The sequence below is a fragment of the Microtus pennsylvanicus genome, chromosome 9, assembly GCF_037038515.1.
Source record: "Microtus pennsylvanicus isolate mMicPen1 chromosome 9, mMicPen1.hap1, whole genome shotgun sequence".
NCBI lineage: Eukaryota > Metazoa > Chordata > Mammalia > Rodentia > Cricetidae > Microtus > Microtus pennsylvanicus.
This window is the reverse complement of record NC_134587.1, coordinates 92422120-92439889: the sequence shown is the minus strand read 5'-3', so window position 1 is coordinate 92439889 and position 17770 is coordinate 92422120. Positions and strand designations below refer to the sequence as shown.

General features: G+C 37.8%; 1 protein-coding gene across 4 annotated transcripts in view; it reads right to left on the bottom strand.

Annotated features, from left to right (window-relative positions):
• Positions 1-7190: 7190 nt before the first annotated feature.
• Positions 7191-17770, bottom strand: part of Asb5 (ankyrin repeat and SOCS box containing 5) — a 42465-nt gene continuing 31885 nt past the window's right edge. For all 4 annotated transcript variants that reach the window (XM_075986778.1, XM_075986775.1, XM_075986777.1 and 1 more), the window contains 6 exons: positions 15538-15617; positions 12851-12958; positions 11908-12058; positions 11613-11747; positions 9240-9431; positions 7191-7802 (listed from right to left, as the gene is read on the bottom strand). In XM_075986778.1, coding sequence (XP_075842893.1) covers positions 7675-7802; positions 9240-9431; positions 11613-11747; positions 11908-12058; positions 12851-12958; positions 15538-15617 — 794 coding nt within the window. In that variant the 3' untranslated portion in view covers positions 7191-7674. The remainder of the gene's footprint in view (positions 7803-9239; positions 9432-11612; positions 11748-11907; positions 12059-12850; positions 12959-15537; positions 15618-17770) is intronic.

Here is a 17770-nt window from a genome sequence, read left to right as displayed (position 1 = left end):
CATTAAAGTCACGTATTTTAAAACAATTTATAGATTACATTTTTATACTTCAAAGCGTCACGGGATGTATGATTTTATTCAACAAATATTTACTGAGTCCTTCTGTGCCAGTAATGTAGACACTTGCAATTCATTAGCGAGTGATGGAGAAAATAAAAAAGCTATTTCAAAGTGATCATAGGCAATTATAAATTAAGTATCTATGTAGGAAAGATTATGGAAACGCCTTAAAGTCTTTATAGCAACAATATGTTTAATGTCAAATATGAATACATATTCCACAATGTAAAACATGGACTGGATCTTTTGGGTGGCACTATATAATATTTTATTGAATGTTTATTTGTATTTGTATGTGTGATCATTAGTAAAATATATTAATGTGAATTTGTACGTAGTTAAAATAGGGGCTGGAGAGACAGCTCAGGTGGTTAAGGCACTTGCTGTTAAAGCTTCAGACTTCAGTTTGTACAGTGATAGAGTGAGAAAAATCAGCCCCTCAAGTTGTCTTTTGACATTATATGCACTTGTGGCACATGAGTTCCCATAAAAACATACATACTAAAGCAATATAATCCTTAAAGAATAAAAATGAAAGAGAGAAATGAAATACCGTTGTTTTCTCCTTGCTCAGTATTATGTCTATCAATGATTCATTCATTTAATTTTTAAGAAACTATCTTGACGCTATGAAGTGAAGCTTAACTGTCTGCTATTGTAGCTCTTAGTCACATGTGGATGTTTGTAGTTAAAGTGAAATCAATTTAATATAATAAATTCAGTAAATTTTGTCTGTCCAATACCCATGCGTGGGCCTCTCTATCATACTAGATAACGCTGATACAGGCTTCACCACTGTGGGAACTTCTTTTGAGGTACAGATGTGTTTATGTAAGTGAAAAATCACTTAAACTGACAAGGTGGGGTGTGTGTGTGTGTGTGTGTGTGTGTGTGTGTGTGTGTGTCCAACAATGGAATAGGTAATTTGGCCTGAGGTAATCTAGCAAGTGCTCTCTGAGGAAATGATGTTGTATTTGGATTTCAGAAGGCAGTATTCTTAGTTGAGAGACAGTTTCAGAGCCTGGAGAAATGTCTTAAGGGTTAGGAGTTCGGTTCCCAGCACCATGTCAGGCTGCTCACAACCCCTGTTACTCCAGCTCTAGGGGAATCAGACACCGCTGGCCTCTACAGAGAGCCTGTACTCACATGAACGTATCCACACACAGACGTATCCTTATAACTAAATATATTTAAGATGTGAGCTTTAAGGAACTGGTTCTACTTCTCATTAGCTATGTGGCTTTGGGCAAGTTATTTAACCAATCTTATTTATAAAATATGAAAATAGGATAAAACAAGGTTTCTGAGGACTAAATATAAACCTCAAAATATATAGTCTTAGAGCAACAGAAGACACAGGTAGTACTTTGTCCTCAGTGTATATTATCATTTTTATGGGCCTGGAAATAAGTTTCCTCATAGAGGAAATGGCAGTTCCACATGGAATGACCAATGTGAATAAAAGGATAGAGAAATGGTTTTTAACAACATGTTTGTAATGAAAATAGAATCTCATCGTTTTCCCCTTCCCTCACTCTGGCCCCTCCTGGCCGGCCTCCCTTGCTCTGATCCCATAGCTGCCCTCTTAAGTTAATATCCTTTTTTGTTATTGTTATATACACAGATCTATATGTATGTATATGCATGCACACACACACACAAAGTAAAAATTCCCCCTACTGCTAGCTCAACTAACTTTCTACTGTGCATTGGATTAAGTTAATGTAAACAAATTCAGGGAATACAGACAAACACACACACACACACACACACGCACACACACACACACACACTGCTGAGTCTGTTTTGCTTGGTGGTGTTTCTAGTGTATCTGTGATCTGAAAACTGGCCACTCTGCATTGGACAACCAATCAGGGGCTCACCCCTGGTGGAAGCTGTCCTCTGAGCAGTCAGAAGTTCTCTGTAGTTCTTTGTCTAGGTGTGGGACCTCATGAATTTTTCACCCTTCCATGTTAGCATGTCTGTAAATGTTTCCTCAGGAAATGAGTTACCCGTTGGGCTTATGGAGAGTGTTTATGCATGAAGACTAACCCAAGACTTGCTTGCTACCACTCACAGAGGCAAGTGAGCTAGCCACTGGGGTTTAATTCTGGAGTCTTACTCTGATGCTAGAATTTTGTTTCTGTAATGTGTCTGGTGTTAAGTACATGTATCACTGTTACGACATATTCTCCTTACTTCTGAACTGGGATTCTGGAGTCTGACTTCTCATTCACTAAACATCTGATAAACTCTGACAGCAAGGGAGACAGAAGAACCCAGGAGACTAGGGGGACAAAAGGCAGGATTTGCTGTTCCCAATTTGCTTGTTATTCATTTCCATGTTACCATAACAACAAGACCTCCCCTGGCTCTGGCTGTTGGTTCTAGTATCTAATCCGATGTTTCTTTCTTTGTTTCCTTTTTATTTTTTCCATCTTGTCTGTATTTTCATGCTCTCACAGGGGTAGATTTTTAGCAACCACCCATAAGTTATCCTCCTTAAAAGTTTGAGACCCAGATTTTGTCCTGGGATGGTCCTCTGGAGCTCTTGAAATGAAGCACTAGCTGTGGACATCTTTTGCTCACAAGTTTATGGTGCTTGGCCCCCAAATCCCAGTTGTTTACAACCTCGACATCTGCAAGGGGGTTGATTACTGCTGCCAGAAGCATCAGTGGCAGTAACAATTCGATGTTCCTGTTTTAGTTGCTCGGTTTTTGAGCATCTATTTAACAAGTTCCTTACATTAAGTTCTCAGTGATGGGTACCCAGAGCACTTCTCTTTTCTGACAGGATGCTGACTAATAACTGAAGAAAATTTTTCTCCTACTGCTAGCTCACCCACCTCTTACCAAGGCCATCTAAGGAGCTAGCTGCTTCTTGTTCACTGGGTTCAGTTTTTGTACTACTGTCAATGTAGGGGTAGTGTGACTGGCTGTGAGATGTGAAGACCCCACAGATCGCTACTTATCTTAGAAGCAGAGAGCAAATATCTCCATGCTGTTGTTTGAATTTGGCCAAGAAATGGGGTATAATTACTGAACCCCTTCCAAGATCTAATAGTGAACCGCTGAGAATAGTTTTACTTGCCCATCACAGTGAAGTTTAAGAGGCAGTGCTGCCAAGAACTGTGAAAGGTATGAGGGTTTTGTTTCTGTTTAGGGAGTTGTAGTTTGCTTTCTATTTTTTGTAGAGACCACCTGAAGAGAGTTACCCTATCTGTTTCGTGGATCCTGTGGAAGACTCCAAACTCTGGGAACAGAATTAAAGAACTTGATATATCAGCATAGGAAACAGTAAGACCTCAGATTTCAGGCCACACTGCTCTTGTCTTTCACAGCTCACAGGATAATCAAAAACAGTGCAAACGCAAAGATTAGACATAACGTGGGCACATCATTGCCTGGGATGCCCGACTTTGGGAAACCCCAGTCTTATAGAATGGTCTACACCCACTGAACATTTGCTCTTGAATAGATAGAATCATATCCAAGTGAACTTCTACTCTGCCTGTGAACATAAATTTTCTCACTTGTCTTCTAACTAAGCCATCTATCTGTTTCCTTCTTTGGGAATCTCATCCCAATGCTAATTTGTAATGTCGCAAGCAAGGCCCAATTTTCAGAGAAGGTTTTACTGAAATATTAGGTCCATTTTTAAGGTAACTAGAATGGAGAAGAAACTTTTAAACAGTTACATCACCCCTTGAAATCATTTTAATTTGTAAGATACAACCATGAAAATGAAATAATTAAACAATCGATTGGAAAAATTGTTCATATTTAAATAATTAGAATTTCAAGCTCAAGAGTATATCCACTTGTCATATTGCTAAATATTTCTAATATTAGAATAAACTTCTTTAAAATGGTTGTAGGATTTAATCATCCACTTAAAAAGCTTGATCCCTCAAATGATATTATTAATTTGAATTATTTTGAAGCTAATATGTCTAGAAACTCTTTGTTGTTTGTGTACTCATAATTTGAGTTACTGTCTCTAAACCAGGCAACATATACCAGAAGCATCAATTATAATAACATGCTGATATAATCCATTCCTGCTTTTATCTACATAGATGAAATGATGGATAACATTGCCTAATGGCAAGTAAGTTTCAAATAAAAAACAATTATTATGAGTTATGTCTACTACTTTACAAATAGAAACTCTAGTGTGAATAGATATCCTTCTTTTTCTTAACTATACAGAACTGTGCTTGCAGAAAAACGAATCAAGAGTCGAGCGTGACAAAAAATAAACTATTGGATCTTATACTGTGATTACCTAAGGTTGTAAGAAAATTAGTTTATTAAGAGGTATGATCCTAAATAAGATTCATAAACTAAAAAATCTTGGTGGCCAGAAAAGGGCATTTTGTTCGTGCTTTGTGTCATGGTGCAAGAAGCAGTTTCCACATTTGGGGTTATTTTTAGGGGTTCCTATTGCTGTGATAAAACACACGACTAAAAGCAACTTGGATAGGAGAGTGTCTATATCAATTTACAGTTCGACATCACAGTCCCTTACTAATTGAAGTCAGAGCAGAACTCACCAGGACAGGATCCTAGAGGCAGGAGCTGATACAGAGGTCATGGAGGAGTGCGGCTTACTGGCTTGCTCTTCATGGCTTGCTCAGCCTGCTTTATTATAGAGCCAGGACCACCATGCCAGGGAGTGACACAGCCAACAATGAGCTTGGCCCTCCCACATCAAGCATCAATCAAGAACATACACACAGCTTTGCCCACAGACCAATTTGGGGAGCCATTTTCTCAATTGAACTTTCCACTTCCCAGATGACTTTAGCATGTATTAAGTTGACATAAACGTAGCTAAGCACAGGGATCCAGGAAGGTGCAGAAGGGCCCTCTGGGTCATGTGGTCATTGTAAAAATAATAATATGAAAAGATGGAAGGTATATATTGGCTGTTAATCTGTAAGTGCTGCAGCCTGTGTGTCCCGAACCCTTTTGCAATTCTCCATCTCCAAAAACATTTACATTACCATCCATAATAGCTTAAAATGACAGTTATGAAATAGCAACAATTTTTATGGTTGGGGGCCTTCACCACAACATGAAGAACTGTATAAAAGGGTCTCATTATTAGGAAGGTTGAGAACCAGTGTGCTAGAACTATAAGCCCAAGCAAAGCCTTTCTTCTGTTAGCTGAATAGGCCATGGAGTTTGATCAAAGACTGCAAAGTAACTAATAGACCGCACTCCTGGGGTTGGTTCTTGGTACTGGGTTACTAAGTTCTCTTTCCAGGGAATTATCTGAAAAAATCCTCACCTGGCTAATCTAAGAGAAAGGAAGACTTCTACCAGGTGGCTGTTATTCATTGGTGTGTGAATAGCTGCACAGAAGGACAAAGTTGTCTACACAGTTTCTGAACAGTAAAAAAAAAAAAAAAATCTTGGTATCATTCAAAAACTTGAAGATTGTTACAACATTATTATCTGATTGATAAGTCAGCATGGCACCCCCTCTATCTGTTCAGCTTTGCAAGAGAATCTAGCTCAGTATCTTTGTGTGTGTGTGTGTGTGTGTGTGTGTGTGTGTGTGTGTGTGTGTAGAATCAAAGTGGTCCAAATCAAATAGTTCTCAACATTTACTGGGTTCTGAGGGGTTGAATCAAATCCTTTGTATGGCAAGAGATTTTATCATCTAAGCCCTTACTAAATATGTTTACAAGTAATATTGGGGTCAAAGTAATTTTAGCCTATGAAAACCATATATTCGGAGTGAAACTGGAAAAACTGCGTGCTCATATTGGGAGTGAAAACTGGAAAAACTATATGCTCATGTTTGCAAAAAGTCTACTCAGAACAACACTTATTTACTTTTGTTATCCAAGCTTCCCTTTCCCAAGTGAAATTTGACCAAACTCAGCCAATTCGGTAATCTCTAACTTTCCTTGGTAAACTCCACTTTCACTCTACTCTCTCCAGGGAGGACATCTAACTTTGAGAAGATGCCAGTGGAATTTGCTCGCAGTATTTGTGTTTACCTCCGCAAGCCTTGAAGGAGTCAAGAAAGCAAATGGTATACAAATGCTATGGGGCTGGGATGTGACTACAGGTCATCACGTTGCTGTTCTGCCCTCTGCTGAGAACACATCTAATGCATCTTATCTTAAAACTACGTTTCCATGACAATTAACTAAAAACATTACTCTTCCAAGAATAATTAAAGCCTTCAGTAGGGTTGTGGGTCTGATTATCTTTAGAGCCCTGTGCCCACCTGTGTTCACACTAAGGGAACTTTGTTGCTTGTCCGTCTTTTCCGATGTGCGTTTTCTATACGTTGCATTGTGTCATAGTCACATGTCTCCCCTTACCAAAGACACATGTGTATCATCTTCCTCTTAAGGAATAGTAACGTGCCTCGTCTAACCTCCTTCTGCTGGAGCAGCAGCTTTCAGCCTTCCTAAATCTGCGACCCCTTAGCATAGTTGCTCATGTTGTGGTGATCCCCAAACATAAAATTATATTCATTGCTACTTCATAACTGTAATTTTGCTCCCATTATGAATTTTAATATAAATATATGATAGTCAGGATATCTGCTTTGGGACCCCTGTAAAAGGGTCAGTTCGACCCCCGCAAGGGATCATAACCCGCAGCTTGAGAATCCCTGCTGCAGGGTTATGTGTAATTGTTTATGGTAACAAAAGAAACAGGATATAGAATGAATTCATCTGCTTCCTTCATCATTGACCCTATTTCAAAGACTGAAGCCAAGGGATTCACTTATCAAGAGAGTGACCCAGTCACTTAAAGTGTAAACCCTAAGGAGTTAAGGAGTCCTGGTACCCACTCTTCTGGGACAGTTATCGCCGAACTCATTCATTGTATGACTGTAACTCATGACTTCGTCACTGAGGCATAAGGTCTGTTTTCTTCAGTTTGCTATTGTGACAGTCTTTGAACTGGCAGAAAAGTACAGTAACATCTGGAAGCACTGACGTCACACCTTGTGAAACATCTCTTGAGAAGGTCTATAAATAGCCCTCACAGGTGTTGAACCTCCCACATCTGTTGCTTCTGTCACTTAGTCTACCACAAGACTATGAAACCAAATTGGAGCTCTGTACAGAGGAGGAAAGACTGATCATTACAACAGCAAGTGTATAATTCATCTTTATTTCAAAAAGCATATTAGTTGCTCTAAAATTTTTGTCAATATTAAAAATATAGAGATAACCAATGTAGCAGCTGAAATTACAGTTAGCCCATTATTTGAAGACTACAGATTCTTCAAAATGTAACACAGTATGAAATTTATTATTGAATTAAAAATTTAGTAAAAGTATGTAATTTTTCTACTCTATAATAAAAAACATAAAATGAATAATACTCATATTCCCCTAAGTCAAGAAGGTATACTGAGATTGCTAACATAGTATAGATATTTTAAACATATTATAGTTCAAAAGACCACAAAAATTCATAAATAGTACTAGTGAGTATTCTTCAATGCAACTCTGTTGAGATTCCACTGCTTCCTTAGGTGAACTATACTTGCCTTCACCCATATCAATCTATATTTTAAAAAGAAAATGAAATATAAAGTTTTGATTTTCAAAGAATGTAAAACTATTTACTGTGTTATCGATACTGTATGAAATTCTGCAGCAACGTTGGTAACTGGAGCTGGGAGAGAAGATGCAACCTTTGTCTTCCTATGTAGTTGCGGATACAGAGTCGACAGAGTTGGCAAAGAGAACTTGGGGTAGCTACAAGAAGACATCGACATATTTATTAAAAAATGAATTTTTATATGTGATAAGCTATATTAAATAAAAGCATAAAACAGTAAATTAATTTGGCTAAAGACACGTTTTTCATTATATTGCCTTTATTTGTGAGATCTTGAGCTATGTCTCATGACTGAATGTACCATACATGTTCTTTAAATCATAACAGTCTTCAAATTGTTGGAGAGGTCGCTCAGCAGTTAAGAGCACTTGCTCCTCCTACAGAGGACTTGAGTTCACTTCCCAGCACCCACAGTATGCAATGGCTGACAAAAGTCCTTAACTCCCACTCCAGGGGATCTGGTACTCTCTTCTGGCTTTTGCAGGTACCAGGCATGCAGTGCACTTGCATGCAAGCTGGCAAAACACTCACACATACAAAATACAAATACATAATAACATTCATAATTATCTTGTAGATTATTAAAATTCTTGCTTCACAGAATTTTTAGAACAAATTCTTATCTTTAAAGGAGATCTAACTCAAGAACCAAGATATAGATCACAAAGGCAAACTTTTAAAGTTACATTCTGAACTAACCTTTATAAAAGTTGCTTGATAAAAGTCTTAAAGGGAAAAAAACCTCTTTCCTTATTATGTATCTACAAATCTACAATACACTAAAGAACATGCACCACGCCTTATAAAATGGGGCATGAATGGGTTGGGGATGGAGCTCAGTTGCAGACTGCTTGCCTAGAACAGATGGAGTTCTGGCTTGCTCCACAGCACTACATGAACTAGGCTTGGTGGCACATGTCTATAATCCTAGCACTTGAGAGGCACAGTCAGAGAATTAATTTTCAAGGTTGTCCTTAGCTATCTAATGAGTTCAAGGCCAGCATAAGATACAGAAAACCATACCAAAAAAACAACAACCAAACCCTCAAAAGTTATAGGGGAGCCAGAAGGGATCTGGGGGATTTAGCTGCTTGGAAATGTGACTCATTGGTAGAGAGCTGGCCTAGTATGTGCTGGTGTGCTTTGTGCTAGATCTAAGGCTCAGTTACTTAGTTCTCAGGTTTGTTGTTATTGTTTAAACATGAACAGAGATCTGCCTGTCTCTGCCTCCCGAGTGATAGGATTAAGGCCTATGCCACCATGCCATGTGCTCAAATATTTTTAAAAATAGTGCATGTAAATAGAGATTGCATCAGAAAATGGCATATTATTTATTGTTGATAAAAATTCAATATATTTTACTAAAGGAAAATAAAAGTTTAGATTCAATAAAAATCATAAAATTGTCATATTTTCCTAACATAGAGCCCAAGTTGAATTCTTTGGTTCCTACAACAAACACTTGAAATTTTATGTCATTGCTACTTCATATGGTAACAAGGCACTTTCGCTTTCATCTGTTTGGGGGGAAGTAGATGTTTGCATTTATAAACGCTCCCAAATGTTCTCCCTACCTTCATGTTGAAGAAGTAGTCTCTCAACAGCACTGTTAGATGTAGCCATATCAACTGGCCGCAGAAGTTCTGTGTTCTTGGCATTGATGTCTGCTCCAAATTCTAGCAGCAAGTTCACAATTTCAGTACTGGGCTGCTGAGCAGCAGCGTGGAGTGGCGTGTCCCAATACTTGCCTTTGTGGACATCAGCACCTGTATGGAAGTAGACAGGAATGATCTCTGAAAAGCACTTATGACATGGGTAGTTACCTTTGCAGGTAAAAGAGTGGCAGACAACTTGGGGAAGAGTATTTATTGGTGATGAGCTGTTATGTAAAATCTTTAACTTGCTACCTCTGGATATGGAGGTATACACATTAGTTATATTATTTTCAAATACTTTTCTGAGTATTTTTTTCTGACATCTAGAAATATGTCAGGAGACAGAGTCTTTTAATTTTGACAAGGTTCTTATTTATTATAACGGTATGTGTTTGTGCATGCGCGCACACTTTAGATGTGTGTGTATAGGTCTGGATGCCATCCATAGGGTGCGTGTTTTGGCCACAGGACAGCTTCAAGGAGTCAGTTCTCTCCTTCCATCTTCACATGGTCTCCAGGGATTGAATTCAGATCATCAGACTTGCAAGGCAAGTGTCCTTGCGCACTGAGCCATCTCAGCCTAAAAGCATTGTTCAGTCGCACACACATACTTTTATCATAGATAATAGTTCTTAAAGTTATTTGGAATAATATTGATTTCATTATTTTCATTTAAGGCAAGAAAACTTGTTGGTTTCTTTGGGAACTCATGAATATCAACATGTGAATGATTTAGGTGAAATGTATATAAATTAGCCTGCCAATTTTCACTTGCGTATATTCAGTCAGTAAATACATAAAGACTAAACCTCTGTAGTGGAAAAACACTTCAATGATATCTGCATAAAACCTCAAACTTTTGAATATGTTCTCCTTGAAAACCATAAGCTTATATACAAATTTTCTACTGCTTGGTTATTCATCTTAGCCCAAGTCTGGAACATAAGGGTCATTCAGTGACTGCAGGTGATATAAGTAGGTAATAGCTAATGCTATAAAAGTTTATTAATACTATTGTCTAGTATATAAATGGTTAGAAACCAAGAAATGTCTACTAACAAAAATCATACGTGCTTTCTGAGTCAGCCTTCTGATAGTTTGTAAAATTACCCATACCCATAAGAATCAGTTCACATAAGTTTATTCATAGCTCTTTTGTGCTTTCAACCTTCAGGAGATATAACTGCTTTCGGTATTTTTAAACAAATATAAAGTATCTAGTCAAGAAATGTCTGTTGGCCAAATTTCCATAAAGAAATCACAAACTTCATTGGGATGATCAACTTTATGAGAGGAAAGGAGCCTGAAAATAGCAACCCATCAATGATTGCTAACAACAATTTCCAATGTTCTTTAATATACATTAAAGTGTTTGGTGAAAAAATTCTCAAAAACTGAAGATGGGTGATAAAACATATATTGTATTAGTTACACCAAATTTATGATCAATTTTCTAGGAAATAATTTGTCAATATTAACAGAATTCATGTTTACAATTCTATGTGCAAAGTGAATAAAATAGGGCATGTGACGTCCTGCTCATAAGACATGTATAGGTCAGGTAAGACACTATGAGTAATGTGTCAAGGGGTTGCTAAAATTATATGTCTGAATATACCAGAAGTAAATAGTATATTTTAGTCACAAACAAAATAAATAGCACAAAACTCTAGGGTCTCATTCATGTATATCCTATGTAGCTAGCACATGACAGAGAGGCACTCTGCTAGGGAAAATAGATGATGGTGGTGGGAGGCAGGGCACAAACCATCTCCAAAGAGTTTCCAGCTCTAATGTGGGAGAGACCACCAAATTCTGAAAGGGTTAGGATTGTTTCTCAAGGAGCAAAAACTGAGCTTTGAGGAACTTAGTGGGGAAGGCCATAAGCTTTTTCAAACAACAGGACAAAAAGTCCAAAGTCTGGGACAGTCTATGGGTTTTTCAATGGTAGACAATAAGGTTATCCAGGTCCTCAGAGTCCCTAATATTTTGAGATTTCTTTACATACTTAGCAACATCATATTCAGTCTGGAGAATCTTATTTTTATGACTGATTACAAGGAACGTCTCAGTTATGTAACAAATGGTATACTGACTCAGATGCAGCCCATAGAGAGTGTATACTCATCTATGAGCCTTGAAGTATTCTCATCAAATGTGTTTCTTTAATTATTATACATGCAGAAGTGGTAATGTTTATAATAAGAACATTTTCACAATTAGATAAGACTTTTAGAAGAAGCTTAGCTAGATGAACAATTATCTACAAGCATGGAGAGAATGGAGAAGTACCAGCATAAAGAAGCTTCCAGATGCAGTGGAATTGCTGTGACATACAAGCCACATAAAGAGGAGTTCCCAGGTGAGGAATGTCTTGGTCAACATCGATACCCCAGGCCATCAGAATATCTAGACATTCATGGTGCCCTGCCAACACAATAAAAGACAGCTTTACTTTTTGTTAATGTTCTCTCTTGAGCTTTTACCTCACCTGATGTTTTCCAGAGACGTATAATTCATTGAAATACATATAGGAGTATGCACAACTGGGGATAGTGTCCCTTTTTGACTTAACCCAATAACTAACCTTTACTCACAGCCTCATGTGTTGGGGATGGAAAACAGGACTCCAGTTGGGCTTTGGCACCATATTCCAAAAGAAGTTCTGCACAGCTTGCACTGCCTTGTGAGCATGCGTTGAACAAGGGAGTCACACCGTCTATCGTGATTGCATTTGCCTAAACAGAACCCAGAATCGGAAAACGAGATGATTCATGAATCATGCAGGACTTAGGAACTGGTTGATGCATTGCTCAAAGCTATATGACTTGATAATTGGGAAGTGTGCACTGTAAATACGACAATGTGCATTTACTTCATAGACATCAATGAGACAAGCTTTACACCTTCAACATGAGGTGCGAGAGCAGTCACAGGAATGGACACCCTGCTATTGTTCATTGAAAAGTCAATATTCAAATAGAGAAGTCACACAAAATCAACAAGTCAAAAAAGGAAGAAGCAAGTAATAGCGAAGGAAATGATAAGGCCACTTTACTAGTGGATATTTCAATGTGGTATCGATTTTATTCTGAGATTTGTATGTATATGTGTATGTACTTATGTATGTATTTTGAGAGGATCTATGGTTTTATCCAACTTACTATATAACTCCTCATTACCCTGCCTCCAAAGATCCAGGAATACAAGTATGCACCATAGCTATTATTTCTGAGAAGTTTTTTGAAACTTGTTCAGAAAACAAGCAAAGATACAAGATACGGATGGTCATCTGTTGTTATTTTGATTCACAAAAACAGAAAATCTAAAGATCATCAATGCACTGTTCTACACAATGACTGGGATTCCTCTGCAGGTTTCTTGAGAAGGCTGAGGCAGTCCTAGGGCATTGTTTGTATTCTTGTGTCTTCAATACTTACTGCTAAGAAAGAAGGAAAGGAAAATAAAATGAAAACTTTTGTTCTCTTGGTCAGTAGATGTGAAGTTCTTAACTTCGTGTTAGTACTTACATTAGCTCCAGCTTCCAGAAGAGTCCTTGCACATGCCACATGATCTCCCAGGCAAGCTTCGTGGAGGGGGGTGACATGGTCTATGGTTACTGCATTTACATTATAACCCTAGAGTGAGACAAGAAGGTATACATGTCACGGAGCTTGTTTAAAGACGAAAGGATCTAATCAGTGTAGCAGCTGAGTCAGCTGTTGAAACTCTTTAGTCCCCTCTTCTATTTATGCACAGTATGAATGTTAAGTCACTATAAATGTCATCTGACCATGTTCTGGAGCCCTTTAATTTCAGCTAGTCATTATTCTGTCTTCACGTCAACATTTTAAAGCTTTTTTTGTGATATTTTTCTGTGCCAACTGCCTACTTAATACCCTGTATCTCATTTTTACTTATAATTCTGTCCTGGAGTTTTTAAGAGGAAAAGTCTAACTGACTGAAGTAAACCACTTTGGTGCAGGATGAGTTTATGGTTATATTCCTACTGTTTCTTGTCAGCCTGCTCTGCTTCTTCCTTGTGAAAATATAACAAATTGTGTGGCCAGCTGTCGCCTCGCTCCTGCCGGAGCCCCAGTCAACCAGCCTCCCCTACATGACAGCGTGAGTCCAAACAAACCCTTCCCCCACTCCAGTGACTTCTTGTACGACAGTTGGGGTCAATAATGAGAAAAGTAACTACTATAAATCAATTATTCTGTTTTGCCCAGCAACAGTGAATACATGTGCTGGAATGTCATACTATACTCAATAAATATGCACAATTATTAAGTGTTAGTAAAATTTTAAATGTATGACATGGAAAAGTTAGCTACATTGGTTTGGTCATTATACATTATATACACATTTTACTACACTGTGCCTGTAAACACATAATCATTATAATGTGTCCCTTTAATGACACAATTGAGGTTTAAAAACACTGCCATTATTATAGCAGCATCACCTAATAATGGTAAGTATTTTGTTAATTGATTCTGGCACATTTTCTTTAAAGTTCATTTTCTTAAGATCTTTGGTGGGGTATTAGTTCTCTATTTTTTATTTTATAGAATTAAAGACTTTTTATAAAAATCATAAAATCAATGGTCAATTCCAGACTGAAAAAATAAATGTTTGTAAATTGATTTATGAATGTGTCATGAAATAGCTATTCATTTAATAGATATGATTTAGTTATACAGTAAGGTTGAGAACTCTGTCCTGAAAATTAGATTTGCGTTTAAAGCATGACTCACAATAATCATGATAATTGGAAAAAATATTCTGAGTTCTAAATTTAGAGTGGTCATGAGAGTTAAATGGGATAATACGTTTATGGCAATTATTACTGTTCCCAGTGAGTGGAAAATATGAGATTTCACTTAATTCTCTATCTTAATAAGCATTGTGCTCTAATTAAGCTAATAATATCAGACTAAATCATATAAAATTATTAGGATGTAAGAGTCTTTGCCTCCTGGAGATCATTAATAATTCATGGTTTATTGTTGTTAATTTTAGTAAGAACTTTATATGAAGTTTCAAGGCAAAATCTTAGCATAGAGTGTCATAAACTGTCACAGGGGAACACATGGAGGCACAGGCATAGACAATCTCAGTGTATCTTGTTGCTAGAAAGTCGAATTTTTATCAACCCTGTCCTTATCGTTTTCATGATTTCAAATTCCTAGTAACCGGTCTTGTTTGAGGAGATGTGGCCACATGCTAGTAGGACCCAATGATGGAGGCATGTGAGAAGGAGCTGCGGGAGCCTTTCCCTCCTCAGGGTTGGCATCATCTGTGGGGAGGAGACACATTGGGAAACACTGGGACTGCCATCCTCTGAAAGCATTATGTGACCCTCCCCAGGGGATTAGCCTTTGAAACCACTGACCTTTTTGCACAGGTCCTCCCTCCACCCTGAAGTGATGAGTAAAACAGTCACATGGCTGTCACAGGACTGGACACTCCAAGGGAACACCTTGGACACATCTTCATGTGACAGGTGAGAAACTGAAACTTGGGTAGGCTGTGGCTATGTCAAGTGTCCGGTGTTGTTCCAACTATGTTGTTAGAAACCTTCCTTTCTCATAACCATCTGAGAAATTCCTTCACTGGGAATCACTAATGCCCTGAGTATACATTACAGTCAGACTGGAAGCTGATAATATGTAATGCACTGACACAAGCTTAGCCACTTTCTGTTTGAAGGAGGAATCTATGCTTTTCTTTCTCTCTCTGCTCCCTCTGATGAAGTATAGGAATAGCATTCTACTGACTTCACAGGCAGTTCACCATGATATTTCATAAAAGACCACAATGTAAAATATGCTGCTTAAACATCTTGTCTGCCTACCCCTTTGGAGACATGTGACTGAACTAAGACTATAGTTAGCTGTACATACTACATAAAAATACACATATTTAGAATGCTTAATAAGTAACACATAAATGCAATAACTAATTTCTAAAATCCACATTACTGTTCAACTATACTACAAGAGAAATTTGAAATAGGAAGACATAGCATTATGACAAAATACTCAGGAAAGAATTTCAAATGTAAAACAGAAACTAATGTCTTATCTGATACAAGTTATAAAGAAGGAACAGTAGTAACATTTAAGAAAGTTTATTTCAAAGGGATTTGCTTTGACAGTGGTCTGTGCTCATTCGAAGGGAGCTTATTTTGAAGTATAATGTAATAGTTTACTTGTGATAATAGTGTCCTCAGAGCAAGAAGTCGACCTTGGCTTGCAGCTTCATGGAGTGGTGATCGATCTGCCCAGGAGCCTGTAAAAACAAATGACAAGATCCCGTGGGTCAACACAAACTCTATGAGGTTCAATGTAAATTATTCACATCCAGCATTTAACAAAGTGACCCAGTGACTGATCCCATATTTTAAAAAACTTTAAAAAACTTAGTTGAAGTATCCCGCTAGTGAATGTGTAAATGCAGAGAGCTGTATTTGCTCTAGAATTGAATTACAGCAGGCTTACAGTATCTACTGAGTAATCAACCAAAAAGTATGGGACACACAAAAGGTCCAAAGTTTGGAGTAAACGCTTTTTCGTATATAAGCACAAATGATGTACTTATTGGATTTTTAGTAGTGCTAAGAGCCAAACCCATGGCTTCACACTCCCAGCCTGCCCTATTATCTCTCCTAACCCCAGCCTTCAGATTCTCCTCATCCTGGTGTGTATGAGCTTCAAAATGTTGCTTAAGAAGGACAAGTAGGTGAGCCCCAAGTCTGGGTCATGGCATAGCCTAAATAGGTCCCAGAAAGGTGTTATCAAAGGGGACACAGAGTCAACTATTTTGGAAATGGTGCCAATATTGTCAAAGGCCCACTGGTAGATCACGCATTCTTTGTGTATTAGGCGTGGGTAAACCAGAGCACTTGTCTTCCAACCTAGATGTCATGCTCTTCAATTTCCTCTTCTCAGGTGTTTCTTATATCCCACCCATTAGGAAAAGAGGTCTTTGTGCGTGAGCTCTTCTCTCCCTCTCTTCAAGAGACACATCAACTGCTCCTCTCTCTCCTCTCTCTCTCTCTCTCTCTCTCTCTCTCTCTCTCTCTCTCTCTCTCTCTCTCTCTCTCTCTCTCTCGGAGGGTCAGGGTCAGTCAAGCAGTTAGAAAGTGTGCTGGACTGGTTCACCATGATTCCTGCAGTTAAAATAGCCCCAGTCCTGTCTCTATTGGTTTAATTTACTGGATATTAAAGATAATAATATAGGATTTAAAGTGATTAAATAAGGAGGCTATATGTGCCAGAAAACATTTATTTAAATAAAATTTAAGAAATGAAACCAAAACTGACTAAAAATATTCATAAAATAGTAAAATTATGAATACTAATATCTATCTTCCCTCTAATTCTCTTCCCTTATTAAATCCATAGGATAGAATAAACACACACATTTTAAGACCACCAATTAATTTGACTTCATAAATTGATATAGTCAGTTGGATATTAGTCAACAATGCACGTGTTATGAAATTCCTATCTAAACTTTATTTATATAATGAAATTATTAGTGATGTAAGTACAGAAGAATGCTGTATTTTAGAAATGACTTCATTATTTCCACCGTTTAGAGAATTCAAAAGTCCTCTTGATTCTACCTGTGTATCATAATCTTTCCACAAACTGACCAGAACCCTGTAAATGATACCTAAATAATTCCACTGAATAAAGTCTGGGTACACATGACAAGGAAAAATAAGTAAGCACACGAGCCTGACACAAAGTGTTGAGGTCACTGGCCACACAGCAGAATCTTTACATCTAAAGGCAAAAGAGTATTTTACTGAAAATGGAAATACTAAGGCAGAGGGGGCAAGAGTGCCTTATTTTCTTTCCTGTTTACCTGCAAATCATAGTGGTCATAGTTAATGTTAAAGAGGTACACTATGTGTATGACACTACTCTAAGCCCTTTACCTGCTGTCTAAACACTTTACCTGTGTGAGCACCCATATATACGCAAACTAACGCACGCCCAGGCACATACACCTTTCACAAAAAGAAAGAAAGGGCTGGTGAGGAGCCCATCGGGGTAAGAGTGCTTTGTCAGCTTGAGTTGGATCCCTGGAACGCAGATGGTTGAAGGGGACAGCCAACTCCCCCTAAATGTCTTCTGACTTCCATAATGTGTGCTGTGACCAAGATTCCAGGGTGAAATGTGATGCCTATCAAATCATCCACATTGGTTTATTCTGTCACTGAAAATTTAATGCAAAATGAAATGCCTGAGCACTTCAAATGTAGATCAGTTCTTATTGTGAATATTCAAGCAAGAAAATATGAAAATTATGTTACCTTTCAAAATAGATTGTCACTACATTCAGTTTCATCAACAGAGAGGTAGGGAATCACTGAGTCTCAAATCAAAAATGCTTAGATATATGATTGAATTCAATCATAATATTTACAATGT